Source organism: Microcaecilia unicolor, chromosome 6, assembly GCF_901765095.1.
Source record: "Microcaecilia unicolor chromosome 6, aMicUni1.1, whole genome shotgun sequence".
NCBI classification, from domain to species: domain Eukaryota; kingdom Metazoa; phylum Chordata; class Amphibia; order Gymnophiona; family Siphonopidae; genus Microcaecilia; species Microcaecilia unicolor.
The window spans coordinates 315,690,966-315,708,980 of NC_044036.1; the positions used below are offsets into that span (position 1 = coordinate 315,690,966).

Below are 18,015 nucleotides of genomic sequence, written 5' to 3' on the forward strand. Positions count from 1 at the left end.
TTATATATATTCCATCAACTGAGCTTACCAGCAACTCTCACCAGAAAAGTGGTAAATCATATTTAAGGTTTTATAGATATTCCAGCAACTGAGCTCAGCCACAACTCTCACCAGAGAAGTGGTATGGCGTATTTAAGGTTTTATAGATAGATTCCAGCAATTGAGCTCACCAGCAACCACCAGAGAAGTGATATAGACCAAGTAAAGTTCTGTATATATATAGTATTGTTCCACGAATCGTAAAGGAATGAATACACTTCCTACTGAATACACTTCCTACTTAATAAAAGAAGCTAAAGAGTAGAGAGAACATGGGAGGGGCCTGGTCCGGAGGGACTAAGGGAAAGCAAATTAGCAGGCAAGATCTAATTTCTCCTTCCTTAGCGTCCCTCCGGACCGGACCAGGATTGGACTGATGGGAAGTACCAAAGCAGTAATCTGAAGGGAGGGACCCTATGAAAACTGCAGAGAAATGTTCATGCTGCATAGGCCACCTGGCGACAACTAACATGTAGTGTGTCCCAATGAGCAAAATAAAATGAAACTAGGACTAAGTTGCCAACTTACCAATGTGCACCGAGAGCACCAAAAATCACCATAGTAAGAATAGAGCCCGCTTCTGAAGTTGTGGAATATGTTGTAATACGCTGTGGAACTGCCCTCTCAGCGAGAAGAGAAATAGACATTCTCATTTCCTTGATCCTTCGCGATATAGCGGGTTAGAAACAATGAAAAACTTTTACGCCTACTGGCTAGAAGGACAAAACCAATAAGAAAAAACCGATTGGGAAAGGTGAAAACTTTAAACTACAGCAGACCGAAAAGAAGTTACCAACCGTAGAAGTATTCCACACATAGATCTACTTGCTGCAATGGTTACTAGGAAACACTGCTTGAAGAGGAAAACTTTATAGAAAAAGTTATGGCTACTAGAAAACAGAACTTTAAGAGTCTGTTCACCTAGCTGGTGGACGAAGCGGGGGGTACAGGTGCAGGACTCCTTTAAGAAACCGCTTTGACAGTGGATGCTGCTTAAGCGTGCGGTTGTCAACAGTATCATGCATCACTGATAGAGCTGCCAAATGAACTCTAATGGATGAGTAAGACAGACAAGATTTCGCAAGATGCAGAAGACATTCCAAAACATGCAAAATGGATACTGTTTGTGGAATGAAGTGGCGAGAGGAGTACCACAGAGTGAACTGTCGCCACTTTGATTCATAGGACTTTAATGTAGATTTCTGTCTGGAAGCAATTAAAACTTGAAGTACTTCCTGCGAAAATATCAAAGATGTTGCGGACCCAGTAACCACGCCATAAGTTTGAGTGACTGGGTGTCCGGATGTAGAAGGGTGCCTTGGTTCTGCGTAAACACCTAGTGAGATGACGGAAGAAACGCATAAAGAAGGTTGAAAAAACCCCTGCTGGACGTTGGCATCTGTCCCTGTCTCCGTCAAGACTGTTGCTGAACGGAAGAAGCAAGAAATGTTCGTGAGCCTGAAGGCAAAAAGAGATAGCCCTGAAGTGTCGCAGTGAGGAAGTAAGGCTGAAAAAATGAGAGTCCATTCACCTAAATGCAGGGTGACACAACTAAGAAAAAATGAGTACAAACTCAAGAGTATACTCTTAACTCCTCCTTGGCGGATGACATAACCCATTGCCATGGCAAGGACCAACATAGCTCTCTCCGCCTTGTTTGTCAGTAGGGAAAACAAAATTCACCCGAAGGTAAAACGAATTGCTGAGGTCCCCCAGAAAAAAAATATATACAAACAAGCTTCTGCCAAAAAGTGTACTGCACGAAGCATCCCAATGACAGAACTAAGGTTCTTGAGATAACTAGATGACACTTAAATAGCGCGATTGATGACCCTGAGATTCGCAATAGGATGAAGGAAAATTCCTTCTTGGGCATTAGAAAGTAAAATTGCATTCTGCAGAATAGAGCGAGGAAATGGCCGAAGGCCCAAGGTCACCAAGAAAAATATAAACTGGGATGTTTGCAGAGGAGACAAAAGACTGTGCGCCAACCTGACTAAACAAAGAGAAAATCAGAGATATCTGATGAGAGATCAAATGAGAGGCCTGGCTACAATCACCACCCAACCTAGAGACTGTAAGAAATGCAACACCCGGTGCGTGACCTGAGAACTCTGCTGATAAGACTTTCTCCAATTAGGCAGTCGTCTAGGTAAGAATGAAATGACCCTAAGAGCGCAATGAACATCCTCTTAGATCTATAAAAGAACGGAAGAGAGAGTACTGCTGAAAATGACCGGTTAATGCATAAGCAAAAAACTAGCCATTCTCTGGATCCTGAGGAGAAGAGGAAGGGTGACCAAGGACACCAGTTAAATAGGGCTACAAACTCCAACCCTATCTCTATGGCGTTCCATAGTTGGGTAAGTTCTGAATATAGAAAGTTCTGAATATAGGAGTCCACCAGCTATGGTAGTACGCTCCGGACAGAAAAAAATTGTCCCAGTATGAACGTCTGATTCACCGGCCTGTAATTTCTTGGATCTCCCTAATCCACATACCACTAATCCACGTACCACGGTCATGCGTCCTCCCTCACTGAGATGTAGATTGTAAGCTCCTTTGAGCAGGGAACGTCCTTCTTTGTTAATTTGTACAGCGCTGCGTAACCCTAGTAGCGCTCTAGAAATGTTAAGTAGTAGTAGTACCAGACTCACACCCAATAGATATGAATGTTGAGCTTGTTTCAGGTTAAAACACCGAACCTAGGCCCAGGGTCCCCAGTGTTCCTAGTGGTGAACAGCCATGGCAAATATTGTATGCGTTAGTTTGCAGAATTACTGCAAAGCCTTGCTTTTGGAGCAGAGATTTCTGTTCGATACTCTCGTGAGAGGTTTTTTTTTTTTTTTTTTCCCTTTAATGCTGTTCTGGCTGTAGAAAGGTGGACATTTGAGCTTCCCCAGAATGGCAAAACTTATGTACCTATGCCCATTAGATATGAATGCTGGACTTGATGGACTTGATGGACTTTAGGCCTTACCCAGCATAACCACACTTATGTACCTATGGCAAAAATACACAGGAAGTGAGTGAATCCCCTTCCAATTGAAAGAACACTCTGGAGTGAAGGCGCATAGAATGAAAATGAAAAAGGACAAACTTGGAAATTACCTGTAACGAAAAAAAATGAAGTTGTGCCACAGCCACTTGGTGAAGGCAGTGTAGACAAGACTGCATCTGAATTCAAGAAAGCTTGATATAACATCAGGTCTCTAAGGAAGAGGAAGAGATAGCAGATGGTATGTATAGGCATACTGGACCAAACCAGGATGTTTATAATCTGCCAATGCTGAACTGATAGAGTAGAGACAAACACGAGTAGATGGTTTGAGGACCATCCACTATCTTTAAGTGAAAGGATGACTTTATTCTCTAAGTGACCATATGTCCTGTAAAAACCAGAAGAGAGCTAAAATGAAATATGAGAGGCTTCAAGGCAGTTGGAAAAGAAGGGAAGACATGAATAAAGCATGCCTGCTAAGGCAGCTGAGTGATTGGGAGCTTGGTAGACAGGACTGTCCCTCAGAGAATATGAGAGAGCTGATATATCCCCATGGCATCTGAACAATATACTGTATGCCTCTAGAGAAGGCTTCTTAAAGTCGGAAAAAGAAAACACTGTATAACACTACAGCCATTGAGAGCGTGTCTGTTAAGTTCTTAAAACACTATATAACATCTTAGGCATGGAGTAAAATGCTTGAAAGAAACTAAGATATTATGGTCAGAATTGCAAAGTACCAATCAATTGACTCTTAGACAATGTAGTCCTATTCACCAGGGAATGAGAAAGACAGAAATTTACTCTATGCCTATAGAGAAAGTTTCTAAAGTTCTTAAAACACTGTATAATACTACAGCTATTGAGGAAAATGCTTGAAATGAATTATGATATTATGATAAGATGTAGATTTTCCACCAGACAATGAAAAATGACTGAGCACCAGAAAAAACTAGTGTTAACAGCCCCGTGATACATAGAAATTTAAAAGAAGAAAAGCTTGTTATATATCCATATATGAAAGGAGCCCCCTTTCAACCTAATATTGCCTGCTGATGTGAAGAGCATTTTAGAATACGCCGTTCAGCACATACAAAAGTGTACACATCTTGGAGCCGAACTGCTCTATGAACTGCAGCCTTACCTTCAGCAGAGAGATCCCTGACTGATAAGATGGAGGGAGAAACAAAATGGCCGCCGTTCGCGCCACTGGCCCCGTGGCGATCGTCGACAGCGCGCCCGACACCTCCAAACAAGCGGAGCCCAGTGGAACGGCGAAGAAACAACAGCCGGCGAAAAAGGCCCCGAAAAAACCGGAGGCAGCACCGGACCCGAAGAAACCTTGAAGGGAGAGCAAAATTTACACGTTCCGACTGCGTGAACTGCGCAACGCTGACCGACAGCAGCTGTTTGAACTTTTAAGCCATATCGGAAAAAACAGGTGGCCGCGCTTACGCGGTTCGCACCTTTCTTTTTTTTTTTTTTTTTTTCATTTGTTTAAACTGCCGCCGCCAAAACGCAAGAAAATGGAGGAAATTAAATCTGACGAGAAAAATCGCTGTTTAAAGTCATAGACACTGAATTATTTTCTTCTGTTTTTTTTTTTTTTTTTTATCCCCTCAATCATAATAAAACACTGGAGCTGCCTGCTCGTTAGAAGTCTGGGGAAAGAAAGGCTGCTTCTTTGAATTTTCTTTTATTTGATTTAATTCTTTTAAAGCAGCTGCCTGTTAAAAGTGGCTGCCTCTCCCAAAGACGGTACACCTTTCCAGAGAAAGGGACGGCCCTTCCCTGCTAAGCCAGGGAGATGGGGAGGAAGGGGGGTGGACTCGAGACACCCGAGTTTAACACCCCCGAGGCTGTCAAAGAAAGAAGAGAAAGGAAACCCTGTCAAGCCTCTAAATAAGATTCCAGGCACAGAAGAATTATCACAAATATCTGTAATATCTAAAGAGAAAAGGAGAGAGACTAATGGGCTCACTTCCTACCTGCTGGGAGACTGAGAAAATACTGAGGCTAAGGTCACATGGCCAGGGCTCCTATTGGCTCTCTAGAGTCAGAGTTTTTTCTCAGTCTCCACCTGCTGGTAGGCGAGCACAACCCATCAGTCCAATCCTGGTCCGGTCCGGAGGGACGCTAAGGAATGAATGATTAAACACAAACACACAGGTTCCTTCTCCAAAAGTTGCTTTGTCACATCTGAAGACCTGCACAGTCTTGAAAGCTCACATATTAGTGTGTCTTTTTATTGTTGGTAATTTAAACAGTTTCCCAATCTACCAATGCTCAAGTGAAAGTGAGAAGCTTCATACAGTAGATAAGTTTGTGCTTTGCTCATGGTCTTTAGGAAAAACAAGAGACCAATACACACAGAAATTCTTTTGCTAGGAAAGGTAAAATTTTACCTACTGTTGCTCAACAGTTGATGGTACAGTTTGTTGTCAGTCCTCCAGGAAAGACTAACACAGCAGCAGAGAGACATGGAAGATGAGAGGGGCAGACTGCAAGAGGTCATAACCAAGATGGAAGCACGGCTGAGCGAGCAAACACGACTCCTGGAGCAGGTAAGGAGTCTTCTCTCTCAGCATTAATACAGTGACACCTCGGTTTTCGTTGACGTTGGTTTTTGTCAGTTTCAGATTTCGTAGATTTTTTCGACGAGAAATTTGTCTCAGTTTTCGTCGGTTGCCTCGGATTTCATCGAAAAAGAAGGACGTCCATCTCCCGATTTGTATCGGAAGATGGACGTCCTCATCCCGATTTTGGACTTTCTCGTTAATTGCCTCGGTTTTCGTTGGTTTCGGATTTCACCGATTGTTTTCAGACGGATTGTCGATGAAAACTGAGGTTTCACTGTACATTCTAAGTGTTCTCAAGGGATTATAAAGTGCCAAGGGTGTTTATCCAATCAGATTGCACAGTTGGTGACATACTTCTAATCTTCAATGTGCAGTGTCAATGTTTACAGTGTAACAATAATGTAGACTGTTCCGCTGTGGGGGGAATCCTCCCCCCCAAACACGTCTATTTATGAAAACATGCAACTTAGCATAAGACCCCAACCAGTATAAAAATCATAGGTACTTTATCATAAGATAATATCTGAATTCAGTGGTATTTATTATGTATATCTACTAGAACCATGTATTTTGTAGATCTCGATGCCAAATTTTTGTGCATTGTAGCTGTTGTAGCAAAGATTACATATATTTATTTTATACCTTAATTAACAACTGTGGTTCAGTGATCTAATGTGTCCAAGTACTTTCTGTGGCCTTAATTATATTTGCTGATGACACAAAGTTATTCAAAGTTGTTAAATCACAAGGGGATTGTGAAAAATTGCAAGAGGACCTTATGAGACTGGGAATCCAAATGGCAGATGACTTTTAATGTGAGCAAGTGCAAAGTGATGCATGTGGAAAAGAGAAATTCACACCATAGCTACATGATACCAGGTTCCACATTAGGAGCCGCCACCCAGGAAAAGATTCTAGGTGTCGTCATTGATACGTTGAAACCCTCTGCTCAGTGTACAGTGGCGGCCAAGAAAGCAGATAGAATATTAGGAAAGGAATGGAAAACAAAAATGAGAATGTTATAATGCCTTTGTATTGCTCTATGGTGTGACCGCATCTCGTGTGCAATTCTGGTCACCACATCTCAAAAAAGACATAGTTGAATTAGAAAAGGTGGCGAAAATGATAAAGGGGATGGGACGATTTCCCTATGAGAAAAGGCTAAAGCAGCTAGGGCTCTTCAGCTTGGAGAAGAGACAGCTGAGGGAACGTATGAGAGAGGTCTATAAAATACTGAGTGGAGTGGAACAGGTAGACATGAATTGCTTGTTTTTCCAAAAATACTAGGACTAGGGGGCACACATTGAAGCTACTAAGTGGTAAATTTAAAACAAATCAGAGAAAATATTTCTTCACTTAATGAGTAATTAAACTCTGGAATTCATTGCCAGAGATTGTGGTAAAAGCAGTTAGCTTAGCAAGGTTTAAAAAATGTTTGTATAATTTCCTAAAAGTGCAGAGCCATTATTAGGATGGACTTGGGAAAATCCACTTCTTATTCCTAGGATAAGCAGCATAAAATGTATTGTACTGTTTTGGGATCTTGCCAGGTACTTGTGACCTGGATTGGCCACTGTTGGAAACAGGATCCTGGACTTGAGGGACTTTCGGTCTGTCCCAGTATGGCAGTACTTACTTACTTACTCCTCAAGGTGCCCCCTCCCCCAATTCCCCCTTCATTATCTCCTCAGACCCTTGCTGAATTCTTTCACAACAAGGTTGAAAAGATAAACCTTGCTTTCTCTACCTCACCACCTCTCCCTCCACTAGTCCGTTCCCCTCTCTCTCCTTCCCCTCATTCCCTTTCCTCAAGTTACTATTGAGGAAACTACACTTCTCCTTTCTTCCTCAAAATGTACCACCTGTTCCTCTGATCCCATTCCCACCCACCTTCTTAATGCCATCTCTCCTGCTATTATTCCTTTTATCTGTCACATTCTCAACCTCTCACTTTCCACTGCGACTGTCCCTGCTGCCTTTAAACATGCTGTGGTCACACCTCTCCTTATGAAGCCTTCACTCGACCCTACTTGTCCCTCTAATTACCGACCCATCTCCCTCCTTCCTTTTCTCTCCAAATTACTTGAGCGTGCTGTTCACCGCCGCTGCCTTGATTTTCTCTCCTCACATGCTATTCTTGACCTACTACAATCTGGTTTTCGCCCTCTCCACTCAACCGAAACTGCGCTTACTAAAGTCTCCAATGACCTATTACTGGCTAAATCCAGAGGTCAATATTCCATCCTCATTCTTCTTGATCTTTCCGCTGCTTTTGACACTGTCAATCACAGCATACTTCTCGATACCCTGTCCTCACTTGGATTCCAGGGCTCTGTCCTTTCCTGGTTCTCTTCCTACCTCTCCCTCCGCACCTTTAGTGTTCACTCTGGTGGATCCTCTTCTACTTCTATCCCTCTGCCTGTCGGCGTACCTCAGGGTTCTGTTCTTGGTCCCCTCCTCTTTTCTATCTACCCTTGGTTCATTAATCTCATCCCATGGCTTTTCCTACCATCTCTATGCTGATGACTCCCAAATCTACCTTTCTACCCCTGATATCTCACCTTGCATCCAAACCAAAGTTTCAGCGTGCTTGTCTGACATTGCTGTCTGAATGTCTCAACGCCACCTGAAATTAAATATGACCAAAACCGAGCTTCTCATTTTCCCCCCCAAACCCACCTCCCCGCTCCCCCCGTTTTCTATTTCTGTTGATGGCTCTCTCATTCTCCCTGTCTCCTCAGCTCGAAACCTTGGGGTCATCTTTGACTCTTCTCTCTCCTTCTCTGCTCATATCCAGCAGATTGCCAAGACCTGTCATTTCTTTCTTTACAACATCCGTAAAATCCGCCCCTTTCTTTCCGAGCACTCTACCAAAACCCTCATCCACACCCTTGTCACCTCTCGTTTAGACTACTGCAATCTGCTTTTCGCTGGCCTCCCACTTAGTCACCTCTCCCCTCTCCAGTCGGTTCAAAACTCTGCTGCCCGTCTCATCTTCCGCCAGGGTCGCTTTACTCGTACTACCCTTCTCCTCAAGACCCTTCACTGGCTCCCTATCCGTTTTCGCATCCTGTTCAAACTTCTTCTACTAACCTATAAATGTACTTACTCTGCTGCTCCCCAGTATCTCTCCACACTCGTCCTTCCCTACACCCCTTCCCGTGCACTCCGCTCCATGGATAAATCCTTCTTATCTGTTCCCACTACTGCCAACTCCAGACTTCGCGCCTTCTGTCTCGCTGCACCCTACGCCTGGAATAAACTTCCTGAGCCCCTACGTCTTGCCACATCCTTGGCCACCTTTAAATCTAGACTGAAAGCCCACCTCTTTAACATTGCTTTTGACTCGTAACCACTTGTAACCACTCACCTCCACCTACCCTCCTCTCTTCCTTCCCGTCCACATTAATTGATTTGATTTGCTTACTTTATTTATTTTTTGTCTATTAGATTGTAAGCTCTTTGAGCAGGGACTGTCTTTCTTCTATGTTTGTGCAGCGCTGCGTATGCCTTGTAGCGCTATAGAAATGCTAAATAGTAGTAGTAGTAGCACTTGCATCTTATCTACCTTATATCCTTCTTAATATTTCTAAATGTATCAAATCATTTATTTACATTAGCTGTAACAGTTTCAAAATTCTTATCCTTTATTTTCAACATGTCTAGTTTCTCCTCAAAAACAGGTTTTAATATATGATTTTTCTTATTTGACATCTCTCCAATTAAAATCATAAGATCCAAAGAACATTTGTTTAAAACAGCGCACCATTGGTTACGATAGAGAAGACAGATTCTGGATACTCAATATTATGTCAGGTTCAGACAAAGACCCTACTGCTGTCCTCTAAATGGATATTAATCAATTAGTCTATTGTGCCCACATTGCTGGGTATATCACGTCCAGAGAAAAAGATTTCATGTTTTTTGGGGGGGGGGGTTTTATGTTACATTTGTACCCCGCGCTTTCCCACTCATGGCAGGCTCAATGCGGCTTACATGGGGCAATGGAGGGTTAAGTGACTTGCCCAGAGTCACAAGGAGCTGCCTGTGCCAGGAATCGAACTCGAATGTTAGTCAAGAATCCGGTTATTTCAACTATTTGTGTACTACCCAAAGTACATAAATCTTTTGCAGATCCTCCGAGATGACCTGTCATCTCTGGTAATGGTTTGATTCTTGAACCCCGATCCAAGTTTGTTGATTACTTTCTAAGACCTTTTGCTCCACAAATTGAATCATATGTAAGAGACTCCTCGCAAATTATCCTTTTACGTAGTAACATACACGAACATAGCCATTATTGAGAATGTATATTAAAAGAAAGAACAACATTTTGCAGGGTCCCTAATCATTTATATTGACTGTCACTATGATAGCACTTACCCAAAATTATTTTTGCTTTCAGAAGAAATTTTACCAGCAAGTAAAGGGTACTGCCTTGGGCTCCTCAATGGCACCAGATATAGCTAACTTGTATGATGATACCAAATTTGAGCAGATAATTCAGAGCGGCTCATTTTACTTTGTGGACTGTATGAAATCCCAAAGTTGGTATGGTATGTTACAGATTCTGCTGGATTTAGGTTATTAGGCACCCTTGATGCTAGAGTATTGATTTGATTAATGAAAGAGTAATCGTCAAGACGCTTGATCAGTGGTGTAGCGAGGGTGGCTGTAACCCGGGGCGGTTCGCCACTGCACACCCCCCCCCCCCCCCCTGGTGAAGCATGACACCCCCCCCTCGGCGCATGAACCCCCCCCCCTCCTTGGCGCATCACCTAAGCCCCCCCCCCCCCCCCCCCCGAGTGCATTCTTGCCTGCCGTGTGCACGCCCCTGGGGGAGTGTCGGTTCCGCTGGTTCCCTGCTCCCTCTGCCCCGGAACAGGAAGTAACCTGTTCCGGGGCAGAGGGAGCAGGGAACCAGCAGAGCCGACACCCTCCAGCGCCCAGCGGCGTGTACCCGGGGCGGACCGCCCGCCCCGCCCTTGCTACGCCAATGCACCTGATGCAGCCCATTTAAGATTTTGAATAAAGGACGTTTGTACACCTTTGACGTGTTGTATTTGTTTAGGTTGCCTCTGTTGTTTCTTTTTTTCCTTTTTTTTGTTTATGGATTGTGGAGGATTGTTCTTCTATTTTTCCTAAAGGTCCTTTTAAACATATGCCATAAGAATCTGGATGTGGTATTTCAGGAATCTGCAGCATTTTCATTTTGAGAACAGATCCCATGTCTGACACCTATGTCCTGTTCACCCTTTACCTCACCTGGCCCTACATTAGGAACGCTGGAGAGTGACAGCTGAGCAGTCCAAAGTGGAATCTCTACAGCGCTCCTTGGAGGAACAAAGGAGGGTCCTGACCCAGCAAATGAGCATGGAAAGAGAAGAGATCGAGAGGGCAAAGGTCAGATTGGAGAAGCAGAATGGGAAGTTCTGAATATCTGCATATATCTTTAACTGTGTACTTCCAAATTTCCCATGATGTATCTAGGCTCTTTCCCTAACAGAATACACCTACTAAAGTATTTAGGGGGTATAAAATATACAACCAGAACTATCTCCAATAGCTCATAAATTCCCTCACACAAATTTTACATCTGCTCCGAAGACGGCGTTAAGGTGTGCATAGACTCTATGTATTTACTCATATTATAAAATACATCCATATATCCCCCCTGCCCCCCACAAAAAAAATGCCTACACGTGGGACACATATAAGTACATGCCACCTTATCAGCTATGCAATTCTGTAAGAGCAATTTTCCACAAAAAAAAAACATGCTTTACTTACAGAAAATGGTTTATAAAATTACCCCATAAAGTTAATTTTAAAAAACAAGGGGTCCTTTTACCAATGCGCACTAACAGATTTAGCTTGTGTTAACGATTAGTGTGCACTAAAAGTTTTCAATGTAAGCCCAACTTTGAAAATACTGCTCAAAGCAGCCTACAGCATGGTTGGTATTTACACCTACAGTTAATATATAAATGGCTTATTAGAATTCAGTAAAAAAATGTATTCACATGGGTATTAAATACCAAAAGTAAAAAGTATGTGTGCAACCTATAAATAAAACAAGCCTAAATTCTTATTTGTTTAAAAACATCTTGAATGAATTACAGTGGATGGTGTATCAGATCCTTATACGGTTGTCAGAACTGTCCTTCCTTATTTATGCTTTCATTTTTTTTTTCTCTTCCGTATCCTGTCCCTTCCCTTTACCCTCTTTCATTCTCCCTTGTGGTTGTATTCCCAGAGTGCATTGCTGGATGAGCAGCAGTCTGTGATGCAGAAGTGTACAGAAGAACGCAGGAAACTCGCCATGGAGTGGTTGGAGTTTCATGCCCAACAGAAGCGCAGCCAAGAGCGAGCGGAGCGGGACATCAGTCGTGCTCTGCAGATCGATTCGCAGAGGGAGGGTGCCATCATGAGCATTGCTAAGGTCAGGGAAGAAGACCAGCCTTGCAAAAGGCAGCATATTGTAATGTCTGCCCACAATGGTTTGCACTTAAATTGAGAACATCATGCTGTCTAGAGGAGAAGTTTTGGGAGTACACAATCGCCTGCTTTCATTGAGTTGCTTAGAGTAAACTGGTCCAGTTCTTGCTTGCTAACATCATTAATGTTGGCAAGGATTTTCCAATAACACTCTTATATGGATAGCTGGGACACAGATATAAAGTCCTTTTGGTGTTCCACTCCCCTGCCTCCCTCCTTAATCATTTGAGGAAAGCAGTACCCAGGGAGTGGGCTCTATAATAGGCCTTCCAGGGGATAGATCTGTGCATATTGCATATACTAATACAATTTAAAGGACTGTATTTTAACTCGCTACATTTGTGGGAGCAGCAGTCCAGATTTAGATGGGCCAGATTCATATGCTCCAAACAGATCAATTTGAAGCCTCAGAGAGAGAAAGGTTGTGAGTATCATGCTTCTTCTCTGGATCCTTACCTCCACTCTCCGAACAGTGACTGTCCTTCTAGGTAAGTCTCTTTCCACCTCTCCTTGATTCGCGACAGGAGGACTGCTTTCCAATAATTGTGGCCAGCACACGTACAAGGCAGGAGATAGATTAGATTTACAGAGGAAAACCAGAGGCTCAAAGTAACTCACTGCTGGGCAAATAGCAAACAGAAAAAAGAAAGCAGAAGAGGGTGCACTCAGCAATGTGCTCCAGTCTGAATACCTCTGGGTCTGAATATTAGTAACTGTCTAAGCACCTGAGAGGCTAGCTCTCCAGTCATGTTGTCCTTGGTGCCTCCTCTCTCACCCCCACCCCCCTGCTCCAAGAGACCTCATTTCTGTGGATTCACAGGGAAGCTGGTGGGACCAGCCCTGGGTTTGAAGGCAGGGGACCAAGTTGAAATGCACTCAAGGGGGCCCCACTTCAAGTGCATAAGTCAGGAGAGTGGGGAAGCAGCACGGAGGACTTCACTAAATCGCTTGGGAATGATAACCTCTATCAGTGCTGTCTGGTGTTCTTTTACCACTATACAAGGACTCTGCTTATATCGATAAATGAGAAACACCAGAACAGCATTGATCGTAGAGGTTGTCGGCCCAAGGCAATTGTTCTGCAAATTTTGTTTGTGTGGAGAGAGAGAAGATTCTCAAGTGCCAAGAACTGCAGTTCCAAGACTAAGACAATTTGACAGAAAGATAGACATTTCCCATCATGTTGTGTGCCACAAGTTTTAATTAAAAGGAATTTCTAAGCACAGCTGAATAGGTTGCCTATTCATGTTACATCTTATGAACTCCAAAAGAAAACTCTCTTTTTGGCACAATGCAAGTACAGCTGCATTCTGTCTCCCATTTGGAGACATAGCCCCTGGGAGAGGGGATGCAGCAAAGATTTTTTTCTCTTTTTTATTAAAAAAAAACATTATAAAGGTGGAGAGGGCATAGCCTCTGTTCTCTCTCTCCCCCCCCCCCCCCCCCCCGCCTTCTACATATTCTGAAATCACTAAAATGACATCATGTATTCTTGACTGTTGCGTTTTGCAGTGTTGTGACCTGTGCACATTCCACAGGGAAGTGAAAGTCCTCCAGGTGTGGTGTTGCATAATTTGAAGATAATGAAAAATGTTTTATGAAATATATTTAAGGTGATGAGTTCTGCAGACCTGATCCAGAGAGACTTAAAATCTGATAGGGGTCTTCAACTCTAAACAGCCTTCTTCATTTTCACCAAATTAGATGTGATTTAATGTATTTTTGCATGCTGATGCACTGAGTGATGAGAGTGGAGAAAAAAAAAATAAAAACATGGGCGAAGAACTCAAACTTGCATCTGTTGTGTGTTTTAGGAACAGGCAGATCTGAAGATTCAAGCCAATGAACTGAGGGTGAAGGGAGAGCAGCTGACTTTAGCCCGGGAGGAACTGGAACAGGAGAGGCAAGCGCTGAGGCTTGAGAAGGAAAGGGTTAATGCAGCAGCCCTACGAGTCAGACAGAAGGCAGAGGAAATTGAAAGCATGAGCAAGGTAGCAGCATCTGCCTGTCTGCTTCTCTGGGGTTAGGTATGGATACTCTGAGGAAATATTAAAGGAGCCTGTCTTCAGGCAACAGGGGGCTCCAGGAAGAGGCCTTGCACAATTTCCAGCTGCTACAAATGCCCCCTGTGTTTTAACTGTTCCAAGATACCCTCTTGTTCTATAACTATTGGGTGCAAAGTATGTGCATAGTTTATAGAACGCTACCATGTAACCTACATAGGCACCAATAATTGGAATTTTGTGCACAGAAGTGCTAGGTGCTATTCTATAAAGTATGCGCCAAAGTCGCTTAGCGTGTACCTGCGAGGGCAGAGCATGAGCTTGTCACAGAATGATATGTGCAACTTATGCAGTATTATCGGTTGTGCGTGTTGCATGGTTCACTTAGGCGCACCAACTTACCTCAGTCACTGACCTGTTGGAAGTGGACGTGCCTAAATTTTGTCCCGCCAATGTGGCTTTCCGCGAGCATTGTATAATGGCTTAGATGCACCTAAGTACACCCCATTGTGATACCAATTTCTAGTGTGTTAGCCCAGAACTGGAACCCTAAACGCATTCTGGTAACTCATACACTAAGGAAAAAAACAAATAAATACACTTCACAGGGGAAGGATTTGAATAGTTATGATAGTTTTCGGAAACTTCTGAAGACTGTTCTTTTTAAAAGATTTGTTAGTTAATTTCTTTATGGTACAGTTGTAATTCCCAAGGTTTTGTCTTGGCTTTTGGCTGTATATTTTAATGTAATGTTCACGCTTACTTTTAATCCTATCACCCTGCCTGTATAGCGCCTGCTATTGCTTACAGACTGCTCAGAGGCATAACTTTGCTTCTCACTGGCCTGCAGGGGCTCCTTTTTAAAGTAGCAGCCTGAGCACACAACTCCAGTTGTTGTTTTGGAGCTGATAAATATGAGTATTTTAACTGTAAATTTTATCCTGTGGTATATATAATATTTGGGTTTTTTTTTATAATAAATGGACATCATTTAGGTGCAATGTAAATTGCTTTGGTTTTCTTTTTTAGAGATACAGTATATAAATAATAAATAAAATGTCATGGATGTTCATTGTGGATATCCTTATTTTCCATGATAGGTTTAAGAACCACCACTGGTTTAGAATTCTCCTGGCCTCTGTTTTTCGCCATCTCACTATGCCTCTTGCTGGTTCTTGGTTAACATTTCTTCTTCTTACCTGCAGCTGTCTTCACAGAAGTATGAGGAGGGGCAGAAGGCCCTGCTTGAGGCACAACGTGTGGAATCTGAGCACCAGAACAGACTACGCCAGATCCATCAGCAGATGGAAAGGCTGAGAGAGCAGGAGCAGCACATGCACCAGGTAAGTGACAGCTGATTGTATTAGGTTTTGGACAATAAAATTGGATTCTGTCAATCTATATTGACCTCTGGGGTTGGTTTCTTTGTAGAAGGCCATTGGTCCTTCCCTACTCTTTCATTCTTTTAGCTGCTGGACTGGGGCCATAGCAGTTTGCAATCTGACATAAACTAGTCTCTCTTCTTGGGACTGTGACAGGAACGTCTAAATATGACTCAGCAGAGGAGGCAGCTGGATCAGCTTCGCCATGGGATTCCAGTTGACTCTTCACTGTTATTGACCAAAGCTCCAGTGGCGGTGTTGGGTACTCGGGTGGCAAGCCTCTCCACTGCCTATAGTAAGTGACGCCATTGTATGAGTGCCACAGAAAATGGTGTGGGTGCACTGTTTCAGTTCTCTAAACTCTGCCCTTCTCAGTAGCAGATTTAACCATTGCCGCAACACTGGGTGGGTTTTCTGCGAGCAGCTGCGGAAAAGTTTCGGCGGCTGCGGGGTGCGGGTTTGGGCTTTTTTTCTGTGGCCGCTGTGCGATTTTTTCCAGGGCTTCTATTGGTCCAATTTGGTCCAATAGAAGCTTTTCAGGGGCGTGGTTGACGCCAGGGGCGGGGTTAATGGCGTCAGGGGTGACGTCAGGGGGGCGGGGTTAATTACGTGGAAGGCGGGGCTGGTGACGTGGGAGGCGGGGTTTGACTTTGGGCGTTTTTTGGGCGGGTTTAGGGCTGATTTTGGGCTGGGAAAATTTTTCCCATCTGGCAACCTTGGATTTAACCCTCCGGCTGCCCCTAGACATTGGGATAGCTAGAAAGGGTGGGAGAAAGGTCCCCCTTCAAAATCACAAGTTACAGCAGACCGAAGGGTGCTGCTCTTTGATGCCCATGACCAGCCTAAAATGTGGCTGTGGAAGATTATGCTTCAGAGATGTCTGGTGGTGGGCTGTGCTCCTAGGCAGGTGCTTAGTCTGCCTGTCTGGAATTGTGCCCCTGTACCTAATGATATATCTACTTTGAAATGGACTGGTATTCCTTTCTCCTTCTGTCAGTACCTTTATTTGGAATGCAGATTGTTTCTTGGTGAGAGAGGGCTGCCCTCTTTGAAAATACTGATGGGGTTTTTTTTTTCCTTTTTTAAGTCGGCACAAAAGAGGTTTGGGGGAAAAAAAGTGGGGTTATGGACGGGATTTGTAACAGTGCAGATCATTTTTTAATAGGCACTTGCTGGGAGAATTGGGGCATGGATTCCTGGGGATTAGGTGTATGTAAATCACCATGGGCCTGTTCATACAGGCGATTTCATAAATGTTCCCCGTCTAGAGCTCTGTCTTGTCCTCCATTTGAAACAGCATCTCTCCCCCTTTACATATTTGTTTTCTTTGTCCTGCCTTCTCAGCAGTCTGCCTCTTACGATTGCTTTCAGATTTGCCTTCTTTTGCCATCAATTCCCCTCAGATGAGCCCTGCTGCTTCTGCTAGTGCAGGATCTGCTCCCTCAGAGTTTCATGCCAAGCTGGCATTACTGAAGTTCTCAGCTGCACAGGTAAGGGACAGCAACAGTGTGGTTTCTTACCTGTTTCCACTAAAAATCTAAGGGCCCTGTTTAGTAAGGTTTGCTAGCATTTTTAGTGCATTCTAACACCAGAGACACCCATAGGGATATATGGGTGTAGCACGTGCTAAAAACTGTAGCGCACCTACAGCGCAGCTTAGTAAACAGGGCCCTAAATTTAGAATCTATAGTATTCACCAGGTGAAGTTTGTTTACTTTCTTTCACATCCCTGCATAGGATCGGGACTTCCTAGAGGATGAGCGAGACTTCCTGGAAACCCTAAAAAAATCTTCCTTTAGCTCCGTATCACAGACTGTATGAGTGGATGGCAGAGATGGCTTGAACTGTGTGCCTTCCCTCAGAAGGGATACGTCTTATCAGGAAGTTGCACTTATTAAATGTGTCTTATGTATTCTGATGTCACTTCTGTAAACAAAGGTACAGTTCGAGGCTGACTGACTCTGCATTTTTCTATAACATTTTTATACTGCAATGACCAACTAAATTGTTTGATACTGAGTATGATTGTAGAATTGCTTATTTTGTAACTCTTGTGTCTTTTCAAACCATGGGATGGAGAAGCAGAGCTTATGAATGCACCTTATCCTGTGTTAATGTGGTCAACAGTATTGTATTTACAAAGATGGCAAATTACCACTGGGAAGGTTTACTCCAGTTTGGGGAAGAAGGACTGGCAACTGGAGTGTGCAGGGATCAAGGTCCAAGATTCCTGGTTCTCAACTCGCTTCTTTTTTTTTTTTTAGTGTTCCTTTGGGGGGGGGGGGGTTCCAAGAAAAAACTCTGCCAAGAAACCTTGTTCCTTTTTACTGTTTGTGTGTGGTATTTTTTTTTCTTTTTTTTTAAAGTGGCCAAAAAGGCGTACCCACAGACCAAAGAAAAAACCAACTAGGAGGGTTGCACTGAACCACCTACCTCTGCTGGAGACTGAGAAATACTGGAACTGAAAAATACTGAGGAAGAAGGGGTTGCAACTTGCACAGCTCCTTTGTAAG

The 18,015-nt window shown here is 43.4% G+C and overlaps 1 protein-coding gene across 2 annotated transcripts in view; it reads left to right on the forward strand.

Annotated features, from left to right (window-relative positions):
* FBF1 (Fas binding factor 1) overlaps nt 1–17,758 on the forward strand; it is a 73,270-nt gene extending 55,512 nt beyond the window's left edge. For both annotated transcript variants that reach the window (XM_030208232.1, XM_030208233.1), the window contains exons 23-30: nt 5,486–5,604; nt 10,900–11,022; nt 11,876–12,061; nt 13,932–14,108; nt 15,326–15,463; nt 15,659–15,797; nt 16,874–16,992; nt 17,240–17,758. In XM_030208232.1, coding sequence (XP_030064092.1) covers nt 5,486–5,604; nt 10,900–11,022; nt 11,876–12,061; nt 13,932–14,108; nt 15,326–15,463; nt 15,659–15,797; nt 16,874–16,992; nt 17,240–17,323 — 1,085 coding nt within the window. In that variant the 3' untranslated portion in view covers nt 17,324–17,758. The remainder of the gene's footprint in view (nt 1–5,485; nt 5,605–10,899; nt 11,023–11,875; nt 12,062–13,931; nt 14,109–15,325; nt 15,464–15,658; nt 15,798–16,873; nt 16,993–17,239) is intronic.
* The last annotated feature ends 257 nt before the right edge of the window (nt 17,759–18,015 follow it).